General features: G+C 38.6%; 1 protein-coding gene across 2 annotated transcripts in view; it reads left to right on the top strand.

Moving 5' to 3' along the window:
- The window catches only part of GNAL (G protein subunit alpha L), a 197,064-nt gene that overhangs the window by 44,193 nt on the left and 130,119 nt on the right, over positions 1-22,752 (top strand). Inside the window, exon 2 of one of the 2 annotated variants that reach the window (XM_013179375.3) lies at positions 16,661-16,723. The exons of the other annotated variant lie outside the window; for it this stretch is intronic. Coding sequence (XP_013034829.1) covers positions 16,702-16,723 — 22 coding nt within the window. The 5' untranslated portion in view covers positions 16,661-16,701. The remainder of the gene's footprint in view (positions 1-16,660; positions 16,724-22,752) is intronic. 2 annotated transcript variants of the gene reach the window in all.

Here is a 22,752-nt window from a genome sequence, read left to right as displayed (position 1 = left end):
TGCCCCCTTGGCCAGCTCTCCCTCCCTCTTCCCCCCCCCTTTCCCTTGGCTTTGGTTGGAGCTGTGAGCGCTCTCTGTTCCGCAGAGCAGGCACCACTTTCTGCTGACTACGTACATTTATTTATGTTAAGGCATTTTGCAATATTAGGTCCACAAATGGAAGCAGTGAAGGGTGGGTTTTGTTGTTTTTTTGTGTGTGTGTGTTTTTTTTTTGTTTGGTGTTTTGTTGTTGTATTTTTCTTTTTTTTTAAGAACTAAAGCTTTTGGGAGAGAGAATAATAATTGGGACCTTGAACAGAGTTAAATTGATGTGCAGCAGTTTAATACAAAGTTCATAGTTCATGGTAATGAGTTGACATACAACATTTCAAATCCTGGCAATAGGAGTCTTTTAGTATTAAGTGTTATTATGAGGCATGAGTCAAGTTCAGCTGTGGTTTTTTCAGAAATTTGTAGAATGTTTTAAGATCACCATGGCTCTGGTGATAGAGGATGCAAAAGAAATGGAAATCAAAAGAAGTAAGTTACACAATCTGAAAGGTGCATAACCAAAAATTTGAGGTTTTATATGCATTTAATTTTGTTCATGATTTAAGAATGAAATGTTTTAGGGTTTAATTAAAGGCAATATGCAGGGAAGAGGTTTCTAGTGTGTAATTTTACAGAGCCAGGAGGTGGTTCTGTAGTACAAGAACTAATGGTTGCTAAGTTTGTTAGCAAATGTATGGTATGTTAATAATAGAGCAAATGTTTAGACGCTGTTTCTGAACTCAAAAACATCCAAACAGGTATTCAACCAGCCTCTTTTATCTAAGCATCACTGTTTCTCAAATCAGATGCCTATCAAATGTCAGACTTACCATGGGATCTAGAGATGAGGATAGACTGCAGTTCTCCAAAAAAATGTTCAGATCTTGAAATAAGAGGAGCTGTTTTTTCCTTCTGCTGTCCTCTTCTCCACCTGTTTGTTCATATTATTTGACCAGGAACTTGCTTTGTAGTCCTTCCTTGCTGCTCTCCTTGTTACGCATGTACCTCCACATAGTTTCGGTGACGATGAAGTGGGACTCAGGACAGTTTTTAACTTTGCCCTGAATCATTCTGAAAGCAGCTGACTTGCTCACTGAAAGGAATTAGAGCACCTATGGGAAAGCTGATACACCAGTCTTCGATTTGAGTCTTAGATCTTCCTGTCTGCACAAAGGACCAAAATAAAATTGTCCTGGCATCTCTTTTTGGTTTTTATAATTTCATTTTATAAATTTCATTTTATTTATGCTTTAATTTTTCGTGCTTTTTTTTTTTCTTGTCCAAGTCAGTAGTATTATTTGACTATAGTTCTTGTGATTTTGTAATTAAAATGACAACCAAAGACTCTCGTGTCTTGGGACAACATATTTAACATTTCCTGAGAAAAATGGAATAATTTGCAGAAATTACAAGTTACAATACAGTGATAAATTTTCTCAGTGCACAGTTCTTTATCAATTCCGTGTTTCTGTTTTTGTCAACCATGAATTGTGGAGATTTCAGAAGCATAGCTTTTGTTAAAGACCTGAAAGCACCTTGTGGGAAATAGCGGTATCTCATCCTACTTCGTACTGACTGATCTGAACTATTTTCTTTCTATCCAGCACCTTCAATTGTGAAATAAATCCCATGATTTCAATGCTCTGGCCTCCCATTAACCCTTTGTATTTCTCCTAAGGTATTGTATACTGCCAAATATGTTTTGTTGTTTTTTGTTTGTTTGTTTGTTTATGTAATTTCTTGGTTTAGAGGTTATATGTATTTTCTTTGTCTTCTAGTTTATATTTTGAAACAAGCTTTGAAGCATGTCTGAGAACTAACCCAATACATTTTAACCATAAGGTTTCATAATAAAGATCTCCCGGAAGTTAGCTTTGAAACAAGAGTACATATTGTCAACCATATCTGAAAAGTAACCACTTGACTGCTTAAACTTTCACCAAAATCCATTGCAGGAAGTCCATTGGCTTCTAAGAGTTAGACTTACTTGTAGCTTACTGTGTCAGTGTCTTCCCTGTGTCTTCCCTGTGACTGAATACCAGGAGAGCTCCTGAACAAGTCAGGAGACTGGCTAGAGCCACGCTCTTCTTGACTGTGTGCTTGGGCTGCAGAAAACCCTCTTCTCAAAGGTGCCTCTGAAATGCTGTTGATACACTGAAATCGCAGTGGAAGCTCGCTTTCGTTATGGGGAATCTTCTCTGATCTCTTTGAGAAGTGTTTTGCCGTAACTATCAAATGCCATGCAGTTCATCTTTTATTTCAGGAGCTTTGGTGTATTTACTGAGAGCCATGCTTGCTTAGGCAGAGGAACTCTAAAAATAAACAAAAGGAAAAAAGAAAAAATATTTTTGATTTTCCTCTCAGATGTTGACTTTTGGTAGTTTTGGCACAAAAGCAGAAACCAGAACAGGTAAAGGCATGGTATTTTGAGATCATAAACAGGTATATTTTTTGTCACGCTATATTGAAATGCCATACTAATTGCACACATTATTTGTATTTCTTTTATGGGTGGTTATAGGTGTATGCTTCACCTTTCTTTGGAAACTAACCAGAGAGCTTGAGGATTTAAGGATTTATAAAAAGCCCTTTTCAGTTCATTTTTTAATAATTATGTTTGCTAGAGCTTAATTATTTTAAAAGAAAGGAAAGTTTACACCATACTAAAATAGCCTGTGAACACTTAAGCAAACATTCAAAGGCACGTTAGATTTAATAAAGCAGTAGTGTATAAGTATTATCCTACTTCTTTTGAATGAGGCTTTTTCACACCTTTAGTGTTTTAAAATGAGGAAATGTATAGTGCCTAAGTGACCACCTAAACAGTACTTTTTTTGTGTATTACTTTCAATGTGTATATTTCGTTCGTTAGCACTCAGAATGCACATTTGGAGCCGTACCACTACAGATTTAGACTTTTGTATCAGATTCCTTTGCTTTTTCAGTGAAGCTACACTAGCCACAGCACAGATGAGCAGGGCACGCTGCTTTAGCTCATAGACCATGGAGCTATTAGGCGACCGCAGTTTTTAGGAGTGCATATATGGCATAATACCAATAGCCGTGCACAGATGAGAAATCCTTAATTTAACAGTTCCTCTTATTTCATTCTATATAAAGCGTAATACCAATTGCTGTGCACAGATGAGAAATCCTTAATTTAACAGTTCCTCTTATTTCATTGTATATAAAGGTTAAAATAACACGCACATTAGGCTTATTATTAATCCAGAGACTGTAAACATAGTCTCTTGGTAACCTGCCTGTAGTAGGGCAGAAGCTCGGACTGTAGCCACTTCAAAAATATGCTAGTTGCCTGAGCTGAACTCCTGTTGACATTTAAATAGGGTGTCATGTTCCACAACAGATGAGAAACAATGCTTGGCAAGAAGGCCATTTCAAGAAGTGTACAGGAAAATGGGTCTACTTTCTCTTTTCCCAGTGGTGGAAGAGCTATTTTGGTGCTGGAAACTGTTCCTGTGTGAAGCGTATGGGAAAGAAATAACAAACATACGCTGAACCTGGAGGAGGAGAAAAAATATTTCACAGAGGTTAGCACAGAACGATGTTATGACCATACCTTTGCCTGAGGAAACTGGAACTTGACAGTATGGCAAAAAATAGGGCTTTGGAGAAGACTGGTGGCTACAGTCTTCAGTAAACCGGACTGCAGGAAAGAGCGTGCTTGGAGGAGTTAGGAACATTAAAAGCTGGACTAACTGTTGCTTCTGAGCCACTGGTGGTGGTGATACTCCAAAGCTGAGCCACTGCCAGTAGTGAAAAAAGAACAGGGGTTGATCATTAACTGTTTGGGCATTTGCCTAATTTTAACACGCTGCTACCAGCGCAATGAAGTCTGTTGTGAATAATAAAACAAAGCAAACATTTTTAATATCCTTACTGCTAGCTCAGCTATATTTATTATATTACCTGCATGTGGGACACAGTATTTTAAAACTATATAATTAGCCTATCACCTTAAGTAATGCTTGAGATGCAAGCTGCTTCTATACTTAGATACCTGTTTCCTCAGATTACCTTACTCAGTCAGGAGACTGATAGTTTAAAACTTAATTTTCAAAACATACAATTTTCTCCTTGCTTCCTAAACAGGTGAGTGGTAAGCATAAAATCTTGGTCCCACTGTGGTCAGTAGAAGCTTTTCTTTCACCTGAGGTATAGCTCTTATTTCTCTGAACATAAGATAAATCTGAGCAAGCAAAGGGAAAGATTGAGTGGCAAGTCCATTTTCTTGACATCTTCTCTTGACAGGAATACATTTTTTGCTTTTCCAAACTCTTCCTGCAGTATAAGGGAGCAAGATAGACAGAGCTGGATGAAGCTTCCTGAGAATTATGAGACAAAAGAGGAAGAATACAGTCTTCAATGATTTAAGATTTTTTTTTTCCACAGGCAAAATATATCATGCATCATTCTTCTGTATTTTTAGCTTATCATACAACTTCATGCCAACCTCTTGCATGTTCAGCTGGTTAGTCCATGCAGTGGCAGGGCATCGGTGGTGAAAGCAGCAGTGTTTGCTGGGTAAAGCCAATTTCTATAAGGAGGAATCAGTTTGAACTTCTCAGAGAAACAGGAGCATTTTATCTGTCTGAGATCTGCTTAATAATCACACAGGTTTATCTTTAACGAGATTTCATAACCTTTTTTCAGGAGTTGGTAGGGGAGAAACTATTGGGGCATCTAAGAGTGGGACTGGTAGGCAAGGCAATACGGGCACCCAAAACTGCTGGGTTGTGAGAACGTGCCTTCTTGTTGGCCTGGAAAAGGCAAGAGGGACCTTTTCCATACTGATGATTTTACAGGCTGCCTGATTTGAGGTTATTTCCACTCTCAGTGAGTATCTTCTTTACCCAACTCTAGCTTCAGGCCACGTTTTCTGCTCATCCTCTATACATACTGAGTGTTACTTAAAAGTGTTAATGAGCATAGTGATTTACCCCCTTCGTTTTCTTAAGCAGTTTCATAACCTCTAAACAGAAACTCCTTCTGAAAATACTTTTTCCATACTTTCTCAGCCCTGAATGAGGGGTAATGTTGGGATAGAAAAGGGGAGATTATGCAAAACAAGTTCAGCAACTTCGAATCCCTATATTGTGAGGGTTTGCTTGGTTTGTTTTGAAAGCCAGTCCGATCAAATTAAAAGCAGACAAAACTAAATTTGGTTCAAAGCTGGCTCACCTCAGATTTCAGCAGGAGCTGTGAAAGCCAAGTTTAAATTGGGACAGGAAGGGAGGGAATGTGGTCAATAGCCTTAAAGTTGAGCATTTTAAATAGGAAATCTGTTTATGCCTCCAATAGCACTTGCTGTTCTGATTTGTTTAGAAAAGCTAAAACAATTCAGAACAGTCGAGTTGCTTGAGGCTCTTCTGGCTTGGACTGAGCTAAACTCTGTCAGAAATTTAAGCTCATCTCCAAGTTTTGATTCATCCAGCAAAGTGGTATAAATGATTCTGATCTTGACTTTAAAACACCATCTTATCGTTTTCTTCACATTTTCCTTGTTTTCCAATATTGAACAAAGCATGATGTTTTCTAAAGAATGCATAGTGTAGTTTATTTCATATGCTTTTCTAAGATAAATTCTGATTTTATCGTAAACATTGAAATAGTGTTTCAAGGAAAAATTGATTACTATAGTATGGGATCACAAAATCCTATACTAGAGAGAATCGCAATAGGTTTTTTGGAGGGAAAGATATTGATATTGCTCACTGGTGAAATGTGGCAGGGTTAGTTTAGCTGATTTTTAGTACCAGAAATAGAAGAATAGGTGTTCACGCAGTGAGATGAAAACGAAGGATAATATAATTACTAGATAAATATGCTAGATGAAGATTTTTGCCTGGGATGAACATCAGCCCCTCCTAACCCCCTCTACCCCACTTCCCAAAATCTGCATGGAATTTTCTATAGGCAAGGTCTTTTTTGCATTATGTTTTATATTTCTTTTTACTCTTTAGCTTCACTTCGTCTTCCCTCTTTCTTACTTCTCTTCTCCCGCCCCACCAAAATGCCAAGCCTTTCACCAGTGCAGTACTCCCAGGAGGCTGCCAAGGCATTGAATCACTACTGATTTAAAGCATCATCTTTGCTGATTCACTAAAGCTCCTAGCTGGTTAGTTCAATCATTTATATAATATGTTGTATTTATGTAGCGCATTGTATATAATTTGTGTAATGCATTGTATTTAAGTAATTCATGAAGATAGTGAGTTCCATTCAAATTACTGTGTTAGAAATTTGAGGGCTGTTGATGTGGAGGGAAATAACCACATCCTTTCCTCAAATATCAGAACTCTAAATGTTGGGGGGAAAAAAAAGGTCATAAAGAATACAAGTATTTGCAATTGGAATCAATGCAGTTCTTATTTTAGCTCATTCCAAGTTGTCATTCCTATATTTGCTAAATGTGATGCTCACAATCCAACCTTCATGACCTTACCAAGGTCTAAAATCAAATTTTGCGTCTTTGGGGTCAGTTTTCAAATTCCTAGTTAGAATGCTTTATATACCTTTAACAGAACTGTAGGCAGATCTCTAGGCTCAGTACCTCTCTGTAACGAAATGTGCTACGTGTTAGGAGGCACAGCCCAGAATTTGCAGTCCAGATGTGACACGTTCAGAGGTTTTGTGCTGGTAATTCATGGTCTTCCAGAGCGATGAGTTTTATAAAATTCGGCGAGGAGCACACGCGTTACGTACACTTGCCATCTCTGCTCTGTCCCTGACAAGCGCTAGCAGGAGCCTGGACATCCTTGGGGGAATACTGCAGCTGCCCTGCAGCCCTCCTGAGCGGCGCGGGGAGCAGCTGGAGCAGAAGTTGGCAGAACTGCGGCTGTAACGTGATGCGGAAGATGGTGCATATGTTCTGAAAAAGATCTGATTTCATAAATGTCTGTCAGCAGCGAAGGGGAGGTGATTGTGGTTTGGAGGCTTAGTGAGACATTAGTGAAAAGTGTGTTGTTAGTGGCAGAAGAGTGAAGAAACTGTGAAAGTTGGCAGGTATTTCATTCCACAGGGAGGAACACTGTAGAGATTTGACAGCATTTAAATTTGTAGTCCCTGAATGCCAGGACTCTAGCACTTGGCATTTCTCTTCGTTTGCCCTAGATCATGAAACACACGCTGGTCAGAGAAGAGGTTAAAACTACATAGAGACTCAGGGCTTTTCTAAAATAGAGGCAAATCCGTTATACTCCTTCCCCGCAGCCACCACCCCTGCTCCCTTCCTTGGTTTTACCAGTGACAAAGTGCGATGCTCACATTTGGGGAGCAGGGAGACGGTCGTAAAGAAACTGAAAGGAAAGGGTTACTCAGATTCTACATTCAGAACGAAATATGGAGCTGATAAATCTGATTTGTCCCACTAATTTCCCTCTTCCGTCAAATACCTATATTACTCTCTTTGTCATCTGGATTCTCTGGATCTGGATCAGGATCTTCTCTCTTCTCCCTTCCTTGCCTGAGCCAAGCTATATTTTACTGCTGCTGCTCATAACCCTTTTATTCCCACTGTCTTTCACCACAGCTTCAATCCCCTTTTCTTATTAGCTCTTTTCTTCATTCTTTATTTTTCTCAGCCTTGCAAGTATGTGTTGATGTATGCAGTTTGTTTTCCTTTCAGAAGTGGTTTGATTCTTCCGAATTTTGTTAAAGTCTGACACATTTCTTCAAAATAAAAAAAAAGGTTGACAAATGCCTGTTGGAGCATTTTTTCTCACTAATTTTCAAATTTCTGCCAGTCATTTTATGTAAACTGAGCACAGTTCAAATTCAGTGCTTAGCCTTTCTCTTCCATGTACACTGCTCAAGTGAAAACTGATGAGCTAGAAATTCATTTGGATATATAGCATTCATAAATGTGCTGTCTCACGAGTGTAAAGTTTGTGCCTGGGCTAACATTTGGACTCTAAATCTTGTTTTCTGTTTAACTTTTGTAAACACACCATGAGTGCAAATACTGTGAATAAGGGGGAAAGTGTTGAGACCAATAGCATTTTCACAGTCAGAGCCCATGATTTGATCTGTCACTTCAATCCTGCTGAAAAAAAAAAAAAAAAAAAAAAAAAAACATTTTGAAGAGTTAAATTGTGGAGGGAAAGAGAAAGTTAGCTGTATCTCAGGCTTATATATGCATTTAATTACAGATACTCAAGTTAGGAGCATTACTGCTAACAGATTCCTCTCCCTGCCTCTGCCCCAGTCCCAGATGAATGTGCCAGACTTTGGAGCAGTCCAAAAAAGTCATATGTTTTGTTTTGTTTTCTGAACTATTGGAAAAGTACCTTTTTAAATAGAAGGGAGTTATCTGCTTACATATGACATTACAAATTTGGCTTTGTAAAGATACTGAAAAGGTGGTTCTTCATTTTGGGGGAGTTGGTGGCTGGTAAGTATGTTAAAATACTCTTGGTTCTCATCCAGGACAATCTCTGAAGTTTCTCTTTGTATGCTAGAATTTGTAATTTTGTTCTTTCTGGTCAAGCAATCCACCTTAAGATCTTACAGATTGGAGGAAAAAAAAAAAAAAGAAAAAAGAAAAAAAGCTGTCATAAACACAAACAGAGCCCAAAATGGATTGATTGGATGAGCTAGTCTGCTACTCAGGAAGAAGTTAAGTATTCGTTTTGGCAGAATGGTAGTGTCTCACTGCTCTTTTAGAGTTCTTTGAATGTTTTTAGGGAGTAGTGGCTCAAATATAATCAGCAGATGATTTCTTCTACTCTAAAAGGCCTCCCATAAGTTTTATCAGGGGGTCAACTGAGGAAGTGAAATAGTCACAGAGTGGCAGAGTATTCTCATGATAGTCATGTTTTGTCTGATTCTCTGTTTTAACAATGGATTTACGAGAAAGTTTGATCTTTATGGATCTGTCAGGAGGCAAAGGAGATGTTTGGCTGCTCAAGGAAAGGCTGAGAAACTTGGAAAGGAACCAAACTAAGGGAATGAGCTTGAAGACTTCTGCATTTATGTCATCAGAGAGTCTGTAATTTTGGCACAGTAACAGAAAACAGAGATATATTTTTTGCTTTTGAGACATATAGTGGTATACTTATATTTAAATATATATATAATATACTTTTTTAATTTCAAAAAGCAGTTCAAATACCTGTGATCACATTCAAAACTCTCTTCACAAGAACTGTTTTTTGCAGTTGTTTCTGGGTTTGCAGTGGACTGACCTCAGACCTGTTTGTGTATGCTGATCTCAATTTGAACAATTTTAACTTTGATGTATGTGGCAAATAGCATTTCAGGTGCTCTCTCACAGTGGTCTTCTCAGTGATGCTTCTCCCTGTTCAGCATCTCAGTTGTTGCAGTTCTTCCCCAGTTAATGCAGTGCTGAGGTCTGGCCAGGTATATATTCTTTCAGTCTCTCTTCTCGTTAGCATTTTGCATCAAACCTCTGACCATCTCACTGTTATTTCCGTTAATCCACCTCTGTTATCTACCAAAGCTTTTTCGGATTTAAAATTTAGCTGGAGTATTTAAAGACAAATAGTTGTATTAAAAGTTGCCTTCATACCTGTGTTCTTGAGAAATGTGCAAGCTAGAGCTGAAACAAGAATCAGTAAATACATTAGAGATGCCTCTTAAAATGTCAGTATTTTTAAATTTAATACGTATGCATCCATAGATTTAGAAAGAAAATGTGGATCCTTGCTTTGATGTCAGTACTAGAGATTCAAGAATTCTTGTTTGTAGAGACTATTTTGGGAGAGGGGATCAAAGGAATGTTGAAATTAAATATTAATGAAATCATGAGGTATCTAGGAAAAATTCTGCCCCCTCAACCTCAATGGTTGTCAGGTATTCTTCAGAGATTAAGAAAATAAGATGGGTAGGAATGTTTTGATGACATACACTAGGCAGGAAACGGATCTGTGGGAGTTGGATGGGTTGGTGCTGAGATCAGAGGACTTATGTGGAAAGCCGAAGGAACTGGAAATGGAGAAACAGCTGCAGGGTGGTGTTGAGGAGCACCTTCCTTGAGATGCGTGGATGAATGTGGCTGCAGTGGTGACATGGTAAGGATAACGGGACCACTTACCAGTTCTGTTGTGTTACAATAAGTGTATGGTTAGGTAGCAAGCTGCTGTTTTCCACAATTTGAAACATCACGGGGGGGGAGGTCTGCATTCATGGAAGTCATTGTCCTAAGGTTAAATACCTCTGCTTATTCACACCAGAACTTTAGCCACTGTCACTGTTTTGTCTAGATGACCATACTGCAACTGCGACTAACTAACTATGCTTCATCAGGTGCTCCGAAGTCTTGTAGTCTCTGAAGTAGAGATTGTTGAGTTCTTCCTCACAGTGCAATCTCCTGCCTGCATAGTGAAAGCCTGCTTGAAAATTACTTGAATGTGTAAATATTGCTCCAAGATCATCAGTTACAAGGAGGACGTTACCATCTGCACACCATACAGCGTTACACACTTCAACCTTACAGCACATTTTATATCCACCTTGCACTAAACCTGGTGGCTAAAACCCCAAAATTAATGAATTGTTTATTCTTTTTCCCTTTCATTTAGGCAGATAGCTTAGAGAGCAACTGCTGTGGAAACCTGTCTTTTTGCTTTTAAGAACCCACAATGGACAGCCCTAATTGCTTATTGGTACCTTAGAGCAATGATTTGGCTCCAGTTCTTTGCACAGTGTTCGGCTTTACTACTATAACTGAAAAAGTGGCTTTGAAATGAGGAAAAATTAAACAGGAAACAGAAATGTTCTGTGCAACTTTAGATCCTTTTTTTTTTTTTTAATCCAAAAGTGATCTACAATTCAAATACCCCTATCACGCCTTTTGCAGAAACCACACTGCTGTGCATGGTGATGCCCATCTTCCAGCTGGAGCAGGCCACACATTCACAGAATCACAGAATTGTAGGCGTTGGAAGGGACATCAAGAGATCATCGGGTCCAACCCCCCTGCCAAAGCAGGTTCCCTAGAGCAGGCTGCCCAGGTAGGCGTGCAGACGGGCCTTGAATATCTCCAGAGAAGGAGACTCCACAACCTCCCTGGGCAGCCTGTTCCAGTGCTCCGTCGCCCTCACCGTGAAGAAGTTCTTTCGCATGTTGGTGCGGAACTTCCTGTGCTCCATCTTGTGGCCATTACCCCTTGTCCTGTCCCCACAAACCACTGAAAAGAGGTTGGCCATATCCCTTTCTCTCCCACACTTCAGGTATTTGTAAACATTGATAAGATCCCCTCTCAGTCTTCTTTTCTTAAGGCTGAACAGACCCTGGTCTCTCAGCCATTCCTCATAGGGGAGATGCTCCAGGCCCTGTATCATATTTGTAGTCCTCCGCTGGACTTTTTCCAGGAGATCCCTGTCTTTTTTGTGCCAGGTTTTGTAACGTGTGCTTTTGTACACGTTCTCAAGTGCCTGTGGAAGTCTTGTGTGTTATAATCCCGCCCCATCAAACTGCCAGGCACGTGTCTTCTGTGGCCAAAATGCAGACACCTGCACCTCATGCTGTACATGGTTTTGGAAGGAAACATGAGTATCTGCTGGCTTTCCTGTGACCAAAGTGTGCCAAGCATCTGGCCAAGGGATCATCGGGTTTGGACCCATAGTGCACGTGGCAGTGGAGACACCATGGAGGAAGGAGGGAGGGGGCAATAAGGAGGACTGGAACAGGTCCTCCCCAGTCAGCTGCTTGCTCCTGGGTAGGGGAGGAGAGGTAAAGGACAGCTTCGGCGAGGATGTCTTATGATGTCTTCAGCAGCCATACTCGTATTAATATACTATGGCTTCACTGAGGCCTTCATTATCAAGATAGAGGTGCTTGGTATCATCGTATTCTGAAGCTCCTTGTTAATTTTTATATGAAGTAGTGCTGAGAAAGGTTGATTGATACATTCTGTTATATGGATCTACAGCATAATTGCCGATGCCGTTTCGGCAGCAGCCTGTTCTGTACTTATTTGGGGCTTTTTGTCTTCTTCTTGCTGCTGTTCAGGTGCTTGAAACTGTAAAGAACTACACAGCTAGTGATCTGCAATAAAATTCAGGTCTTTCTTTCCTTCTTCAGAAAAATGAATTATAAATGTCCTTGTTGCCAAGCACTTGATAACTATATAAGTGGGAGAACCTCTCAGTGATATACCTTAATAGCAGAATTAATGATGTTTGAACTTAAGTCTGTTTGTTGAGACTTCATTAGCTTTTCAGCTGAGAAAACGAGTTGGGGAAAATGCACTTCTAATCTAGGACTTGTGCAGTGGGCCACACTGGGAGACAAGTAGCCAGCTAAACCCTGGGCAGCACGCTCTTCCCACTGGTAAACTGCTGTTGTTTCTTTCCTGCATAACACACATCACGGCTTTATTTCAGCTTTTAGCTTACTTCTGGGCTGGATATTTTTGTTGTTTTAAAGTCTACGTGTTTCTGTGCCCGGGAGAGTGTACCTTTTTCTTTTTTTTTCAGGTTTCTGTACTGTGTTGTCATAACTGAAAATCAAACACTTGAGCTGTTTTTACACAGCTATCACTTCTTAGACAATCTTGTTTAGGGTTTGTTTTTGTTTTGATTTTTATTTCAAACTGTCTTCTTCCTAAACACTGAAGTGTGCCTGACTTGGAAGCTTGCTAAACATGTCACCGCTTTGATGAAGACCCTATATTAAACTTATTAATTTCTTGCAACAAACTTTGTCAGTTTTTTAGAACAAGAGGATCTTATTATAGTAGTAAGGGTGGAACCCAGTACTCTGTATTATAGTGCTGGATTTTATTTGCAGAAGAGCCCCCTTTTAATGAGTGTGAATTCCTGGTACTAAGAGCCAAAAATCATGTTTTACTGTTTATTTTTTACTATTTGGCATGTCCTCAGACAATTTGTTTGTTGTGCTGGATCATCACGGGGTCTGTTAGATCATCTAATTGAAAAAAAAAAAAAAAAAAAAAAAAGGAGTTTGTTGTCCTGGAACTGCTCCAGGAGTTGTTTGTTCCACAGCCAAGTCCCTCCTATGCTCTAACTCTGAGGTCATCTCCATAAGTCACGTTTATTATGTTTAATTTATGTCCCTGCTGCAGACTTGGAATCTAAAAATTTTTAATTAAATATATGGCATAAAATGTATTTAAAAAGCAGTAATGTAAATTTATCTCTCAGGTTAGCCACCCGGCCTTCAGCCTTGGGTTAAAGGTTATTCTTTCTGTACTCCAACAGAAATGCACTGACTATTATTGCATATGATAATTGCCTGTACTTCTAAGATATGGATAAGGTATTGAAAGATAGGGAAAGTATTTTTAAATTGTTATGTATTTGTGTTTAAGAAAAAAAAATCCAGCATCCAGTACGTTTGCTTTTTTTCCTTGTTTTCACATCTGATTTTTCAGGAACGGTGGTTGTTGAGGAGATAGCTAACAACATACTCCATCTAATGACAACAGGCTTGCCGATATACATTGGTTTCTGTTCAGAGTGTTCCAGGTTGTTTCTAAACAAGAACTTTCTAATCAAGTTCTTCTTGAAATGTATATTTGAGGGCATGAGATCTGTTTTTCTTTTATTAAAGATCATTCCAAAGCTTGTCTACCACTTAAGAGGTATTCTGAGAAATGGAGTCACTGTCTAGGATTTCATATACTGATCTCCGAAAGTAACTTTTTCAGGAAACAGAAGTTTTACATACTGCCTCTTTCGACTGAGTGATTTTTATGCCCCATAAATCAGGAAGGAGAGTCTCAAGGGTTAGCTCCTGTCTCTAGGTAATTACAGATTCAGTGCAATCTTCTGAAACATGTATCATTTGTGTCACGAAGGAAAACAGACTGCTACTGACAGCTCTATCTCATAAGCATGAAAATCGGGAGGGAGGGTTTTTTTAAGGTTTATATTGTTCTTTTATAATGGTTACAAGCTCTTATACGACTCTGTAAAATCATCTACATGATTTCCTGAAAAAACGATGCTGCTGGCATCGATTGTCGCTGTGGATGGCAGGTTTGAAGAGGCCCCAAGTAAGAAAGTAAAAAGTGTGGAAATAAGAGCAGAGGTTTTTCAAAGAAAAAAGAGGGAGAGAGGTTTATCAGAGAAGGAGTGTATAAGAATTAGTGAATGTAATCTTTCATAAAATGATAGATTAGTTCTGACAATTAGACGTGGAAATTGAGTAGGGGAGATCAGGGCACAGAAAGAAAAGGGAGGTAGTATTGCTTAATGCACTCACTTCCTATTCTAAAGATAGCCATCTAAATAAAAATTTCAGTGGTGCTATGGAGCAATTGTAGACCAGGATGTATTCAGTTTGCTCCAGCTGCTTGACCTTGCCTAGCTGTTGACTGAAATGAAGCAATCCCTGGTGTGACCAGCACTTTCCCTGGGCTGCTGTGGAAAGGTGTGTGACCACCCGTCAGTGGCTCTGTGAAATTTGGGGGCTGTTGTACTGCGTACTCTTTGCTGCAGATTTTTCACATTCGATGCAAACCTCGGCCGTTTTTTCAGCTCTGTCATGCCTGCAGTAATTCATATTTGGGCTGTCTGGTCTGTCAGAAGCTAAGGATTAAAACAGAAGCAAGGATGCAGCTTCTGTTGCAGATAACCTCATCACTGGGCTGTCATTTCACAGCACAGCCAGTCTTGCTGAATTTCTGCCGACTTTGAGTAGCCTGATTCTAGGTTCTGTGGCATTTTTATGTAGAAACTACAGATCCTTCTTTTTGTGCCACCCTCTTCTCCCCAGAAAGGGAGTATCAAAGAGCGAGGTCTGTCTTGCACACGGAAGCTGCATGCCAAAACTCCTGGTATTTGCAAGTGGATTGCAAAAACTTGAACATATTAACGGATGCTTGGAACGTAACCTGTTAGTTTCAGGTTTGAAAGCTGTTCCTTATGTGTTTTCATAGATCTGCGTACTCTATGAAGGTATACCTGTCTTCTTCCTTGCAGGATTTTTGGGAACATGTATGTCTGCTCTGTAAGTGGTCAGTATGCAGACAACTCTTTTAATACAGAAGTTATGGAAGTTGGGATCCACAGTGAAGACCTCAAAAAAATAGCTGGGAAAATAACAGTAACAGAAATACAAAACCACATGGGGGTAGAGCTGGAAAATGGGAGTTTGGCCCTTGGAATAAGAAAATTAATTCAGACATGGAGAAAGCAAAATAAGCATTCCCAGAAATTGAAAATGGCAAGTATACCATGCACAGTCAGTTAAGAAATCTGTGCTAGAAAAAAACAAATGATGGTATGGAGTGATTACTCAAAGAGAATTAAAACTTTGTTTCCATCAAGATGAATGTGATTTATCTAGAAGTGGTGTAGGAGAAAAACATGTAGTTCAAGTCTCTGGCTTGAATTAGTGCCAGAGATCAGAGGAGATATTGTGGACTGTGAATGAATTGACAAATATTTCTAATACAATATCAGAATGAGATTGTTCCGGGGTTCTGCCGACTTCTCATAATAAATTTGGCTTAACTGGTGCTGGAAAGCTGTGAAAAATGAAGGACTTTCTGTGTTTGTCAATCCATTTTGTTGAACAATTTTAGCATGTGACTTCTGGACACAATGCCACCAATGAAAAGTTTCTCAAAACTTAATTCAGTTTGGGGTTTGTTTTTTAAGAAGTTCTTTGAAGCTCTTGAATATATTTTTAGAAAGGATACTATGAAAAGCTTTATGTGAAAATGTCCTTCTGTAGATGTGAAGGACACACAAACGTGAATGTCCCATCAAGTGACTGCTGTTTCCTGATCTGTTCTGAGCAACTGATTAGCATGATTTTAGACTATGTTTAATGGCCCTATCCTTATTTTAGAATGAAAACTGACAAAAATCCTTAGCCATTAATGAGTGTATACAATGATCATCAACAAATATTTTAATTGTCTGTTTTCCAAAATTTCAGATACTCATGTTAGCACTTTTCAGTTACTTTGATGTTGTCCATTGTAACTTACTTACAGCATTCTGCAATGTTCTTTTTTAAGTTTCAAGCTGATGTTTATCTAAAATAGTTTAGCATGGACATATACTTCGTCTCATTTTGATTAAAGGTTCAGTTCTTTAAAGAAGGCTCTGATTTCAGCTTTTAATTTCTTAATTTAGAACTCACAAGGTCATTATTTCTGAACTCTCATACAATTTATGCCACCAACAGGGCGGAGAAACATTCACTCACACATGGGACAGGCACACAGACAGACTAAAGGTTTATTATTGGTGAGGTTTTCTTTTGGGATGAGGAGGAGGTGAAGGGATTGACAGAAAGAAAGAATAATCCTAGAATTACAGGAAACAGAGCCATTTGAGGTAAATTTGTATCAAAAGACAGAAAATTTTGGTGTGCATGTGTTGTCAATAATAAGCTGACAACATACCTGTTAGCTTAGATTTTTATTTACGTCATTCTACAGGGAGGAGGAAGTTGTTATCTGCTGCTTGCTTTTCATTTTTATCTTTAGGGAAATTAAGGAGTACCTGAGTGCACTGATAGGTAAACGCTAATTTTCATATGTATTGGAATGAGTGCTCACGAGGCATTTTATTCAAATTGTACAAACCCGTAGTTGTGGTAGAATCTGGAAGGAAGAAATTATTTTGAAAAATAATTAGTAAAATATTTTTATTGTTTGCTCTTACAGCATTTCTTACTGCCTCAGCTCAGTGGACAGCATATCAACTGATGGAGTCGATAGATTCAGCAGGTATCAATTAGCGTGTTGAACAGCACCATATTGAAAGAACTGTTGGTCCTTTTTAAGTGAGGAAAAGCATTAAGATGTATTAACGTGCACTTTACTTATGAAAGAAGTGGATTCATAAATGCCACTAAAAATGATTGATCAGGTGCTAAATTAAGTGCAGCAGCCTTTCTTATGGTGTAACTCACTGGTCACCAACTCTGCGTCTTTACTTTCCAAGTTATTAACACATCGCTAAGAATACAGTAGTTTTGGCTTGCTGCCATGCAATGCAGTTGCTCAACTGTATTTCCTGCTAGTAACCTTTATTTCCATTTCACAGTGATTTCTGATCACTATTATATCTCTAGATGAACTCACTTTGAATCATTTATAGTCTATGAGAAGAGGAGAAGAGAAGAGAAATATGCATTTCAGGGGAGAAATTTATTAGATAATAATATAATAATTTTCATAATTCTTAGATTTTAAACATCTGCATTACCGAGATACATTGCACCCTACATTTGATATATTAACTTGACATCTGGTACAAAACTCAGCTGTAGAAATCAGCGTTTAGCCAGATGAGCTGCATTAAAAGAGTCAGCCCTTTTCACTGCAGTTGGTTAAAATCGGTCTTGATGATAGAGTTTTGCATAATGTCTATGGTTTTAACCCATACTGGACATAATGTTGGATCCATACTATGCATGATTATAGCATCTTTTCTATGTGGCCCATATCGGATGATGCTCTTCATATTGGTAATATATTACCCCCCAAAATGTTCAAGTAAGCAGCTTCCAAGCATGGGCTTAGTATTTAAATCTGATGTCAGGGTTTTCACTTGCAAAGTAAAAAATGCATGAATGAATGAAAACACCGTAGCGCCCATTTGAAATAGAACAAACTGTAGAAAAAAATACATTATTTTGCTATTACTACATATACATAATACAGCATGGATTTGCTTAACTTACAAGTAATCCAAAGTATTGATCAGTGTAAAGAACGACTTTGTCATAATGCCGTAATGGTTTTGATAACAAACAAAAAGAACAATAGTTTTCTAATGTTGATCTAAATCTTCAAATAATTCTAAGATCTAATTCTTAAAATTGGATAGTATCATTCAAAAACCAAAAAATAAAGTTCCTTACTTAATAGGTATGTATACGTATGTGTGTCAATATTTTGAATTTTTGAAGTGCAACCTATCCATTCAGTATATTTCAAAAAACGTAGAGAGAAGCAAGATTACTACACATTTGATAAGCTCATGGCAACAAAAAGCCGTAAATATAAACTCCAACGTTAGGTAATGTAAACTGTATGCTGACACTAGTACAGCTTTCCATAGGCAATAGAAATTACGTGCAGTCTACAAGAAGAGAAGCACAGAATTTGGCACTGTTGAAAGTATTTTGCCACAGCATCACTTTTTTATTTTTTCTGTTAATCTTTGGCTGTGAGCTCTGTACAGTTTATAGAAGACAACCACCAGCTCACACTGTAAACTACATAAAATCCTGGAGACAATATACAGAAAGTAACAGAGTTAAACTTGGAAGTTTAGGCACTTGACTGAGTGATATTTTTTCTCCTTTTTACTTACCATCTCGCAGGACATGCAGAGAGATAATCGGACGGCTTAGAAAGCTGTAAATAATAGAAAAGGTAAATCAGGCTAGGGAAGCGGTATGGTAAAGGCATGAAGCAAGCCTGAGGAGATTCACAGATTAGCGCCGAGGCTATTGTTCGTTGACACAATAGAAGGAACAAGTTCGGGAAGGTGTGTGGACGCCTGCCACATGCGGCCTCCTTCCACTCAGCAGGACAGGGCTTCCAGGTCGTGGTGGTGAGGCAGGTGGCGAGGAGAGGGGCCTCTCCTTCACCGGGCCCGTCTTCCCCCGACAGGGGTGTGACATGGACGGGGCTGGGGGTTTTGCTTTCTGCAGGCACCTCTTCCAGAACCATGCTCTTCTGAGGGCTTGAAACGCTGTTTTTTCCTGTCTCTCTACATCTCAAGACAAGAGTTATTAAATTAGATGAAGCAGTTTGGGTTTTATTGTATTCAAGAGTTTTCTCTAGTTAAAGGGAAAGCTCTCTTCTCTGGAAAGATTTCCACGAGCAGAAAACAGGGCCCCAACCTGTGGTTCTGGATAAAGCATTGCCCACAGCTGCCCTTGCAGGCAAGCCCCAGCCCACTGGACACATAGCGTTGTCATTGCAGGCACCCACAGGGAGCACGGGTCTGATCGATCCCACTCCTCCTCATCTCTTCGCTGAGGCTGTCCTTCCTTACCGTCTTCATAGTTCTTGTCTGTGCCTGTGCCAGCATGCCGTCTTATCTCCTGAATGGACGTGATCTCAGTTAATCATGTTTCCCATGAATTCCTATGAATATAATGTTAATGCCTTTCTCTGTATGACGAATACCTTATATGATATTTACTGGGCCGACTTTTTTGTTTGTTTGTTTGTTTCACTTTCATAGAATCACAGAATATCCTGAGTTGGAAGGGAACCACAAGGACCATCGAGTCCAACTCCTGGCTCCACACAGGACCACCCAAAAATCAGACCCTATGTCTGAGAGCATTGTCCAAATGCTTCTTGAACTCTGTCAGGCTCGGTGCCGTGACCACTGCCCTGGGGAGCCTGTGTATTTTACAGATCTAATTCTTGAATCTTTCTGATCACACAGATGTCCATTACCAAACACTCTATAAGTTGTGGTATGGACCACAAGAATTTGCATGACACAGAGAAGTTTTAACCCAGCTCAGTGTAAGTCATTTACATGTTCAGACAGAGCATCCTGAAGTGCATTCTTCCAAGCTGTCTTCTTTGTACACAGAGCATTACACTGGTTTGTATTTCTGGTAAATGTTTTGCAGGGCTAACCTATTAATAGCTGGTTTTCCCTACATGAGCAGGCAGCATCCTAAGCTGTCTAAAGGTTAAGAACGGATTTGTAAATGGAAATTTATAGTGGTTATTTTTATTTAAATCAAGTGTTCTCAATTAGTGTCCATGTAAAAGAGCTATCTAAAAGAACACAATAGTCATAATGTTATCTAATGATCCTTTATTAGCAGATTGTGATCATATCTTTATTAGTGTTGGTAATTGTGCTGACAGTGTTGCTGACAGGTTAAGCCATTTCTTACTACAATAGCTTTTGTGCTGTTGCATCAGGATCAGAAATGCAGTTCCTAAAGAGTTGCCTATTATGAAGAACAGGCTGCAAAGAAATGGAAGCACATCTTGCCATTGTATTTAGTGATGCAGGTGACAGGTTGCTATAGTTGGCTCTGAGCAGGAAGAACTTGCATATAGGTAGGTTTAAATGCCTTTAAGTGCTTCAGGCTTGGAAGGTATTTGCATATTGTGTATGAAAATTAAGTCTAGGGGAGTGTTGTTCTAAGTTGTTAAAAACTTCAAGCAGCTCTAAACTTTTAAAAACCCTCTTGAAGTTTTAAATTGTATAGTGTGGTTTCTGAACAGCTGCATGAGGTGAGATATCTGGACTAGACCACATTACTTCTGCATTTGTACTATTGCTAGCCTTAGACACTTCTGTGACAGTTCAGCATAGCATTGCACTACATTATGTGGACATCAGCAAAGATTTAAAATTTCAAGGAGGTTGCAAGGCACCAAGCTAGAATGATTCTAATAAAAACAAATGAAAAACAAACAAAACTATCTGAGATTATGCATATTGGTATGGAAATATGATACCACTGTTGATCTATCTGAATCTTTAAACCCAGAGAAAATGTTGCCATATTTTAGGAAGTTTTCTTACGTTATGCATTTTTAATTTAAAAACAAACTTCATTTCCCAAAGTATGTGAAAAATACAGATTCTTCAGTAACTTATTTATTATTTTTAAGTGACTTATTCCAAAATGGCTGCAAGTTCTTTAGACTTTTCCCCTTCTTCTTCATGTACATACCAATATTTTTTGTCACCTTTCATTCCAAATAAAATGATCCTGATGTACTTCCTGTAAGATTTCATCCATTCTCTTTATCTTTAGATAATAAACAAATAAACTAATATTTGCTCCAAAGACTCTAACTGATGTTACACAAACAGCGCAGTGCATGCTGAAAAAAGCTTTTGCTTTTTAGTAAAATAGATCAGTAAAATTATATGTGTTTGACTTTCATTAACTCATTCTATAAGGGTTCCTTCAGTATACCTTAGTAATTTAGGGACTAGTAGGGAATAGAACAAGTGAATGAAAGAACAGAAGAACAAAGTAAGTAGACCTATTTCCCAGGAAATAGTCACACTATATTTATAATTGTTTTTCTCCTCTCCTGCACAGGTATACTTACAGAATCTATATAAGTAGTCTGTCTGCTTAGTCTTCATATCTACTATTTCAGCTGTCCAGAGAAATAAAAAAATCTGTGTCTTGAAAGCACGGAATTTGAATTGCAACACAAACCTGGTTTTGGAAAGGACCGCTTGGGTCAACAAGTCACGTCTCTTCAATTGCAAGCAAACGTGATAGCTCTTTAATCCAAGAGATCGTCTGCTTTACACACATATACCACAGAAATACCTATAACAAACCTAAGATCTATACCACAGAAGTCTAGGCAGAGCATGACTCAACAAGTCTGTGTTACAAGCAGATGTATAGGGTAAGAAAAGATGGATGGATAAGGAGAAAAATGTCGTGTTTTTACTCAGTGAGTGTGGTGTTTCATCTGGGTTTACTAGTTCAGACTCATGCAGTCAAGCACAAGCTATACTTCTGAAATAGATGTTATTGACACAGATCAGGGTATGAGGCTTCACACATCTTGCTAACGTTATTTCCTGAAGCCATTTTTTACCAATGACTTCTGTGTAGCAACATGTTGGGATCCTTGAATAGGGTTAGGAAATGGACTTACTTGCTATGAATTTACCAGTACTTCTGAGTCTTGTAATTGCATTAATGTGCATTCACAAAAAAAATAGTTGCAGAATTCCTTGATTCATGTAAATGTAGGTGTATGAGAGGATCATGTTTATTTGTAAAAATTTTCAGTTGAGGGACACCGCTGACTATTACAGCAGGCATTCAGAAGACTTACAGCATCATTTTGAATAGGTTTCAGTATGTAGAAACTATGTAGAGACGTTCTTTTTTTGAAAATCAGCCATACGCTGCGATAGCTAAAACTTAATTTCTCAAGCAGAAGAGCTAAAAATCAAAAAACTAAAGTGTACCTCTGTGTCAGGACAGGAGGTGATACAAGCACACAGATCAGATATGTTTGTGGTAAATGTAGAAACAACCTAGCTTAGCAGAATGTGGTCTGATAAATAGGAGTGGTGTCAGGCATGCTGTGACTGTAAGGGTTTTGCTGACGCATGTGAGTTAAAGGTGAGGTTAAGGCGCATATTGCACATATTGAGTGTCTAAAGAGGTATTTTTTCACCGGTTTTTCACTGCTAAACAAATAGGGAGGTCATTATAGCTGACCTGAGCATTTACTATTACATGCAAAATTTGATATCATACACAAAATCCTTTATAAACTGAAGATAAATAACTCAGCTTCATTGCTACAGCTGTGCAAGGTGTTGGTCAGCATGTGGCAGAGAATCCAAGCTGTCTCCCATATAGATTTTCCCCTCTGTTTTTTTCAGGCAGCAACTCCAGTTATAATCCTAGCATATTTCCTTATAATTGTTTATGAATTACCTTCTAGATTAGGGTGGTATTAGCATATTTTGCTTGGCTTTCTTTAAATCTGTTTAATCTTGAGGATACCCCTGAAAATTTGATTAGAACTAAAATGTGAATGTATTACTTGGTTTATTCAGTTTAGGAATGGGTTGGGGCGGGGGGAGAGAAGTGCCAGATCAAGTGAAACTTCCCATAACTGCGGATACTTTCATAAAAGTGTCTCCAGTTCTGCTAACCATGTAATATATCCCATAACAGAGGCTCACAAATTCATTAAATGAGAGCTTGTCCTTTTGCCTTTGCAAAAGCTTCTGTGTCGCACAGTTTAACAGTATTATTTGATCGTAA

The sequence above is a fragment of the Anser cygnoides genome, chromosome 2 (genome assembly GCF_040182565.1).
Source record: "Anser cygnoides isolate HZ-2024a breed goose chromosome 2, Taihu_goose_T2T_genome, whole genome shotgun sequence".
Classification (NCBI taxonomy): domain Eukaryota; kingdom Metazoa; phylum Chordata; class Aves; order Anseriformes; family Anatidae; genus Anser; species Anser cygnoides.
This window is presented reverse-complemented; position numbering and strand designations above follow the sequence as displayed.